The sequence below is a fragment of the Poecile atricapillus genome, chromosome 20 (genome assembly GCF_030490865.1).
Source record: "Poecile atricapillus isolate bPoeAtr1 chromosome 20, bPoeAtr1.hap1, whole genome shotgun sequence".
Lineage (NCBI taxonomy): Eukaryota > Metazoa > Chordata > Aves > Passeriformes > Paridae > Poecile > Poecile atricapillus.
This window is the reverse complement of record NC_081268.1, coordinates 10,853,809-10,862,309: the sequence shown is the minus strand read 5'-3', so window position 1 is coordinate 10,862,309 and position 8,501 is coordinate 10,853,809. Positions and strand designations below refer to the sequence as shown.

The following is an 8,501-nucleotide window of genomic DNA, read 5'->3' as shown; positions in this document are numbered from 1 at the left end:
CCCCTGGGATTTAGGCATTTGCAGAGCTGGCAGAATTACTGATAGAGAAAGAGCCTCATCTGACCCCTGAGCAGTGCCAGTGAGGGAGGCTCGCCTGCACCGTGCCTGCAGAGCCCTGGGCAGAGCCCCGCAGCGCAGGCACGGAGCTGCCTCTGCTCTTCCCATCCCCGGAGCAGCCGGGTCCTGCTGGCAAAGCCTCCAGAGCAGGGCTCAGCTGGGCACTGCTACACCCTGAGCCACGGGACACAGGAGCCTTGGGGACAAAGAGCCCGTGCTGACCCCCACCCTGTGCCTTGGGGCAGCTGAGAACCCTGCTGACCCCATCTCCAGAGCCTGAGGGGCCTCAAACCCTTGCTGGGGCCCAGGCAGGAATCAAAAAGCTGGGAATGTTCACAAGGAGCTGCAGGGTGCTCAGCCAGACAGGCTGGGGCTGCAACCCCAGGAATGCACCCCAAATCCCCCATGCCAGGACTGGCTGCTGAGCTCTCCTCTCACTCCCTGGGGACAAGGAGCTTCTTTAGGAACGTGTCCAACAGCACATGCCCATCCAGCACCAGGGCTTGCTCTGAGTTGTCACCCCTCTACCAGCTTCTGAATGCTGGGATGGGTCAAAGCAGGACACCCCTGAGCCCAGGGAACTTCCTCCAGCCTGAGGGAAGGACCCACACTTCCCCCCAGATCCACCCCAGCCATTCCCCTCCAGGGGTGCATCCAAACCCAGACCAGCTCTGACACCACAGGAGACACCTGGGGTCCCACACCCAGCACTGCCATAATATATAGCAATAACCATGTGGAAAAGAACAAACAAAACAGTCTTGGTTTGTTTTTTTTTTATAAAAAGATCAATGAAAAATTTATTTATAAATTTCGCACTCTGGAGCTACACGTCTATATCATACACTCAGGAATATGCTGTACTGTACAGACTTCATCCAGTTAGAAATGATCATATAGTGACCCACATACAGCTTCAATATAAGCCTAAAAATTCTTAACATTAATTAACATAATTAAAAAAGGCATTCGCATCTAAAGAAAAATCTACAGAAAAACTCCTTTCTGGAGCAATCTGTGCATCAGCTTCAATGTCTGCTTATTTCACTGACATTATCAATATATTCTTCTTACAAAAATAATAATAATAATTAAAAAGATGACTGCTGGAAGGCAACCAGTCATGCATGAAAGAGCCTCCCCCACCTGCCTCTTTTTTTTATTTTTTCTTGTACTCCCCGTTTTGGCGTGAAGGGTCAGCAGCATGATGAGCCAACAAGGGGGATGGGGGGACCCTCATTTCAATTTGAATCAATCTGCATCCCTTTTACTTCTCAGGATCAAGAGAGATGGGGGTGTGGGGGTTGCATAGAAAATTGAAACTCTAGGGACTAGGAAGGGCAGCAGCTTCTCAGTAAAATACAAAGGGATGTAAAAATACATCAACTCACAATTTCAGAGCAAACCCCCTTCCCCAACGTACAGTTTCCCAAAAATCTCAGCGTGTCTAAAGCTCCAGGAGGCTGGAAAGGAACAATGCTTTTCTTAAACAACTCACCCAGCAATTCACACAGGAGATTCACAGTCTTAATAGGTATTTTATAAAAATATAAATATGGGTTACATCATGTTGTCTTTACAACACTGGACAGAGCTCCCTTTAGACTGGGTTTATAACCAAGATTTCTTTTTAAAAATCCATCTAGAACTTGGCTTTACAATACACTTTTTAATATCATGTCATAAATGTTATGACATTTCATTGTGGCAAATCCATTTACGTAAAAAAAAAAAAAATAAAAAATGTGCAACCATCTGGTAAGAATGATAAAACCTCACTAGGAAAGGTCTCGTTCCCACCCGGTAACCATCGCACAGAAGCACCAGTGGAAGTGCTGGACACCCCCTTCCATGCTCACAGAAAGACTTCGGCCAAGCAGTTCCTTGCAAATTACAGCATTAACAGGAGACACTTTTGACAGGGCTTTTTTTCTCTTTTTCTTCTTTAAATCTGGAGCTTTTGAAATCATCTCAAATTGTTGAATTGGACAAAGAACAAAAAACAAACAAAAAACCCAACAAAATGCAAACAACTGCAGGTGAAACCATCAGAGACAAAGCAGAATATTCAGTGCAATGGGAAATAATCAGGGCAGACTCTAGTTTTGTTTTGTTTTTTTTTTCATTTTAAGACTAGGAAAAGAAAAAAAGAAAAAAAAAAAAAAGCATATATCCCAAACCATATTTTTGAAACACTCACCACCAGCTTCAAACAAAACCAGGCTCACAATCTTCACCCACAAATATATACAGACATGATAAATAGGTAGGACACAACCCCAATAAACCAGCAGGTAACTATTTTCTCTTTTTAATCAGAGTGGTTTGGATGCAGGGAGCAAGAGAGGAAGGAGCGGGGAGACGGCAGTGATATGGATGGCTTTAGTGCAGACAAGGAGAAGAGGGCTGAAAGACCAGCAGGAGAAAGGAGACTTCTGAACTTTTCCGCGTTTTCCAAATGGATGTTCTTGTGCCATAGCAATAAAAAAGCAGCATTTGCGATTATACGTGCAGTCACTTCAGAATGCGCCTTCGGGTGGCTCGCTCCGCTTCCTCCCTTTCCTTTATAAAGATATACACAGTGGGATATATATCTCCTATAAAAGGCGGGTGAGTGTACATGCGTCAAGTGAATCGTTCTGCATTGAGAAGTGTTATCCAAGTTTCACCAAAAGAAAAAAATAGACGTTCCCAAACTTTTTTTCAGTAGTTTTCCAGCATCTCTGTAGGCAGCAGAGAGCGCTCGTGCCCCTTTCCTGTGCAAAAGCAAATCCTCTGCCTCTAGAGTTTATTTCACTTTTTTTTAAAAAGAAAAAAAAACAGTCCAGGATTTGCTAATCCCCCTTTACACACAAAACCACAAGGACTCAATGTCTTTTCCTGGGATCTCACGCGTGCTAAACAGACTCGTGGAGCGGGTGAGGACGCAGACTTTCTTCGGACACTCGAGGAAGAACCAAAGCAGAAAACCCAACACAAAATCAACCAAACCCAGGAGCAATCGGGGTGAAAAAACCACATCTGTCATAATCCAACGAAGTTGCCTCGACAAAAAAAAAAGTCAGCGGTGAGCAAACACTGGGAGAATCTTGGAGAGGAAGAAGATTTTCCTGCTCTTCCTCGCCAGGAAAGGCGCCGGAAGCCCCGGCCCGTGGAAGGGGCCAGGGCTGGCAGCAGAGAGGGGACCCCAGCACCAGTGCGGGTCTGCGGGGTGGCTTCTGGGGGGCGTTGAAATGAATTCGTTTCTGAGCCAGAACACTTTAAATGGGAGGGCCGGGAGCGAAGGGGGCGGGGAGGGGGATTAAATATTAGCGGAGAGGGAACGGGGGGTGTTAAAGCGTCTGCCCAGATGTCAAACTGAAACCGTGAATACTGTGAGTGCAGCCGAGGTAGATGGAGGAAAAAAAAAAACACGTTACAGTAGGAAACAACCCTTGGAAGATTAAAAAAAACCAAACAACCAACCAAAAAACTTAAAAATGTAAAAGCGGTGGCGTGTTCTGCGTGGGGCCCCAAATCTTCGCCAAACCCGTCCCGGGCGGGGGCGGGAGCAGCTCTGGCGGCCGGGGGAGCGGGGAGGGTCCCCGGCATCACCGGGGGAGCGCGGGCTGGGGGGGACCCGGCATCACCGGGCGAGCGGAGCGGGGGGAGCAGCCCCGGCATCACCGAGCGCCGGCGGAGTATTTGGCCTTGGTGATCAGGTAGAGGACGATGTCCTGGTGGCCCCCGAAGGCAGCGATGTGCAGGGCGCTCCAGCCGTCGCGGTTGGCCAGGCGGATGTCGGCGCCGAACTTGACCAGGAGCTTGACGAGCTCGAGGTTGCCGTCGATGACGGACTGGTGCAGCGCCGTCTGCCCCTCGGGCCCGAAGGAGTTGACGTTGAACTCGCAGTTCGTCATGTTCTGCAGCAGCGACTGCAGCTCCTTGGTGTTGCCGCGCCGCACCGCCTCCTGGAACACGCGCTGGCTGGGGGGCGGCGGCGGCGCCGCGCACGGCGACACCTCGCTCTGGCTCATGCCGCCGCCTCGGCCCCGCCGCCCCGCATGGACGGCGACGGCGGCGCCCGCCCGGGCATGCGGCAGCGGGCGGGCGGTGCTGCGGCCGCTGCCGGGGCTGGGCTGGGCTGTGCTGGTGCCGCTGCGCCCCGGCCCCGCTGCGCCCCGGCCCCGCCGCCTCCTGCGCTCGCCGCTCCGCTCTGCGCGCCTCTGCAGCGCCCCGGCCCGCGCGCGCCTTTTACCCGCCCTTTTATTTGCATAACAATGGCACATCCGTGACGCGCCGCGGGGGCGGGGCCGGGAGCCGCACGGCGATTGGTCAGAACGGCTGAGGGAGGCGTGGCAGAGGGAGGACACGCCCCCCTGGCGGGATGAGCGGGACGGGCGCGGGCGGGACCCTGCGAGGGAGGGAGGGGGCGATGGGGGGCGCTCCCGCCTCGGCAGCGCTCGGCTCCGCTCGGCCTGGCTCGGCTCCGTCCGGCCCGGCTCGGCTCGGCTCGGCTCGGCTCGGCTCGGCTCGGCTCCGTCCGGCCCGGCTCGGCTCGGCTCGGCTCGGCTCGGCTCGGCTCGGCTCGGCTCGGCTCGGCTCGGCTCCGTCCGGCCCGGCTCGGCTCGGCTCGGCTCGGCTCGGCTCGGCTCGGCTCGGCCCGGCTCGGCTCGGCTCCGTCCGGCCCGGCTCGGCTCGGCTCGGCTCGGCTCGGCTCGGCTCGGCTCGGCTCGGCTCGGCTCGGCTCCGTCCGGCCCGGCTCGGCTCGGCTCGGCTCGGCTCGGCTCGGCTCGGCTCGGCCCGGCTCGGCTCCGTCCGGCCCGGCTCGGCTCGGCTCGGCTCGGCTCGGCTCGGCCCGGCTCGGCTCGGCTCTGTCCGGCCCGGCTCGGCTCGGCTCGGCTCGGCTCGGCTCGGCTCGGCTCGGCTCGGCTCGGCTCCGTCCGGCCCGGCTCGGCTCGGCTCGGCTCGGCTCGGCTCGGCTCGGCTCGGCTCGGCTCGGCTCGGCTCCGTCCGGCCCGGCTCGGCTCGGCTCGGCTCGGCTCGGCTCGGCTCGGCTCGGCTCGGCTCGGCTCGGCTCCGTCCGGCCCGGCTCGGCTCGGCTCGGCTCGGCTCGGCTCGGCTCGGCTCGGCCCGGCTCGGCTCCGTCCGGCCCGGCTCGGCTCGGCTCGGCTCGGCTCGGCTCGGCCCGGCTCGGCTCGGCTCTGTCCGGCTCGGCCCGGCTGCACTGGAGGGTCCCCAAGGGGCCGCGGGTCCCCCCGGTTTGGGGTGGCACCCTGCTGCCGCCGCGGGTCTGTGTCCCCAGGAGCCAGCGGGGACGGCTGGCGGAGCAGAACGGCGCGTTCAGCTCGCGGGGTCCAGCCCCTCTGCAGGCTCCCAAGGGGGGCTGCACCAGGTTTCAGGGACCCACGGGTGAGATTGATTTAAGGGGGAGAACATGTCCTGCCAGCCCTGGAGGGGCTCAATTCAGCTGCCCGGGGCTTCATCAGGGGTCGGACCCGCTGCCCAGCCGATGACCACGTTCCTGGTGCGGGAGCGCTGGGAGCTGTGGACACCGCAGGGAGGCGGAAAAATGGGGGGGAAAATCCCGAAAATAGTTCATCAACCAGAAACGGTGCTGGGGGACCCTCCTCTTGCCCCCCCCACCCCCTCCTGTTCCCGTTTGGTCCCCGGGGAGCAAACGATGGGTCCAGGTGGGAAGCGGCGCTCCCGGGCCAGCTCCCACCGCCTCCCGGGCATTTGGTCGGCAGCAGAAAGCGGGAGGTGCGGGGACAGAGGAAGGAGCGTGTCATAAACCGAGGTGACAGCAGCCGCGCCGGGGCAGCTGGGTGACAGGCTGCTGTCACCTGGCACTGCTGCTGTGTCCTTTTGGGGAAGGAAAGGGAGAAATCGGCCAACTGCTAAATTCATCCCCAGCCGATGAAATGTGCCATCAAGGAGTGTCTGTCGCACAGCTGGAGGACAGTGACCTTGAGCTCCGAGCATAAATTGCCCCACGGCCTGTTCCCCCGGCTTTTCCCAGCAGCTGGAGTAGGCTGCGAACACTCCTGCCCCATCTGGGTCCTTCTCGTCCCACTTGGATTTAGGCTGTAAGAAGTTGTTGAAGCAGCTCCTCATTCTCCTCCCATAAAGGGTCTGCTTTTCTAAGTAAATTTCTGCAGATAGTTGTTCTCATCCCTATCCCCATTCCTATCCCCATTCCCATCTTCACATGCATCCTCATCTCCATGCCCATCTCCCCATCCCCATCCACCCTGTTCCCATCTCCATCTCAATCCCCATCCCAATCTCACCCGTGCCCATCCGATGCCCATCTCATCCCTATCTCTATCCCAATTCCAGCTGTCTGATTGTTGTCTGGTTGAAACATCTCTGATTGCTCCGCTTCCCCGGGCCAGAGCTCTCCCTGCCACACTCTCTGATGTGAGGGTGTTGCATCCATCGTTCCCATGGAATAGGAGGCACCGTTCCTGCTGCTGGGGGCTGCGGAGCCCCGCTCTGCTCTCGTGTGCCGCTTCTCCCGGGATGTCCCTGTGCTGCTGGGACACGGCCACGGGGATGGGCTCACGCCTTGAGGCGCTGGGGGTCCGTGCGGGAGCCAGGTTTGCCCGAGGGCAGCGAAGAGGAGCCGTCCCCCCGAGGGCCCCGTGCCGGGCAGCAGGCGGTGGCTGTGTCCCCGTGTGTGTGACACACAGCCGTGCTGTGTCACAGGCAGGCACAGTCGGTGGTCACAGCGGCAGTCCCTGTCCCGTCGGGACGGGCCGAGCCTCACGGAGTCTCGGGGCAGCTCCGGGCCCGGCAGCGCCAACCGGGAGCGCCGCAGCCCCCGCAGCCCCGGCCCGTCCCCAGACACCGATCCCGGTAAAGCCATCCCCACAAAGCTGGGAAAGGGAAGGCAGCGGGGGTCCAGCTTTGCCGGACCTGGCTGCGATGGCCTGGGTGTCGGGGCTCTGCTTTTCCTGTTTCACCCTCTCCTTTTTACTCCTGAATATCCCGGGACAGCCGATTTTGTGTCTTTACCGCACGGACCGTGCGAGGTGTGGGAGCTCTGTGAGCGAGCCGTGGGAGAGTGGGAATTGCTCACACCTCCCCGGTCTGGGGCTTGGCCAGAGTTACATCCTCGCAAGCAAATCTGCATTCGCCAGTGACACTGGTGAGAAAAAGAGCCCGGGCAGGGACCCAGCCATGCAAATGTTCGGGACTGGCAGGTGGGGGCAGGACTCGGCCTGGGAACGGGGCCAGAGAGGGAGAGGAGAGAGAGCAAAAGCAGGGGAAAAAAACGGAAAATAAAAAGACAAATCTGAAAAGCCGAATTTTAACTGCAGCTTGTAGCCAGCTCAGTAAGCGGAGAGGAGCCGGCAGCGGTGTGAGGCTGGCCCAGGCTCCCTGCAGAAGCAGTAGTCCCACGCAGGGATTTATTTACCCACTCTCTTAGGCGAGGGGAGGACGTGGCGAGAGGCGGGGAAGGGCCCCGAGCTGCGATGCCTTAAGCGAATGGTCACGCCGAGAGGCGCGGAACAAATTTCCTCTCCTCGGGAGACGCGATGGCCAAATTCCCCCGTGCCCGTGAGAGCCTGCGGGAGGGAGCAGGGCCGGCTGCCACCGGCTCAGAGCCGCCCCGGGGCTGGGCACGCCGCAGCCTCTTCCAAAAAACCCCAGCGGGTCGTGCCCGTCCCCCAGGCCGCGGCAGCGAGAGCGCAGCCGCCCCCCGAGGCCTCCTCGCAGGGAGCCGGGGACGGATCCGGAGCGGGCGGCGAGGGGCGTGCCCCCACTTAATTCATTAAAATGTGTCGGAGAGCGTGGGAAAGACGGGAGCTTTTCTTCCCAGCGCAGAGCCCCGGCGAAAGGCGTGCGAGGGAGAGCGCCCGGCCCGCTCGGCTCCCCGGAGCCGCAGGAGGACCGAGCTGTCCCCGCCGCTGGCCACGCTGCCCCTCCCGGCCCTGCCCCTCCCGGCTGCTGGGCACAGCGGCTGCCCCAGCCCCGGGAACGGCGAGGCTCCGGTGCCGCTGAGCCCCGCGGGGATGCGGGGATGCGGGATGCGGGATGCGGGGATGCGGGGATGCGGGGTGCAGGGATGAGGAGATGCGGGGTGCAGGGATGCGGGGTGCGGGATGCGGGGATGCGGGGATGAGGAGATGCGGGGTGCAGGGATGCGGGGATGCGGGGTGCAGGGATGCGGGATGCGGGATGCGGGGTCTGGGGTGCAGGGATGCGGGGATGAGGAGATGCGGGGATGAGGGATGTGGGATGCGGGGATGAGGGGATGTGGGATGCGGGGATGCGGAGATGCGGGGTGCGGGGATGAGGAGATGCGGGGTGCAGGGATGCGGGGATGCGGGATGCGGGGATGCGGGGATGCGGGGATGAGGAGATGCGGGGATGCGGGGATGAGGAGATGCGGGGTGCAGGGATGCGGGGATGCGGGATGCGGGGTGCAGGGATGCGGGGTGCAGGGATGCGGGGTG

At 59.7% G+C, this 8,501-nt stretch overlaps 1 protein-coding gene across 1 annotated transcript; it reads right to left on the bottom strand.

The window, feature by feature from the left end:
- Positions 1-826: 826 nt before the first annotated feature.
- NRARP (NOTCH regulated ankyrin repeat protein) lies at positions 827-4,240 on the bottom strand. The gene has a single exon (XM_058853508.1). The coding sequence runs from the start codon at positions 4,071-4,073 to the stop codon at positions 3,720-3,722; it is 354 nt and encodes a 117-aa protein (XP_058709491.1). The 5' UTR covers positions 4,074-4,240; the 3' UTR covers positions 827-3,719.
- Between the last annotated feature and the right edge of the window lie 4,261 nt (positions 4,241-8,501).

Bases quoted from the DNA above. Each gene is read 5' to 3' on its own strand.
- NRARP (XM_058853508.1), bottom strand. From the start codon at position 4,073: ATGAGCCAGAGCGAGGTGTCGCCGTGCGCGGCGCCGCCGCCGCCCCCC.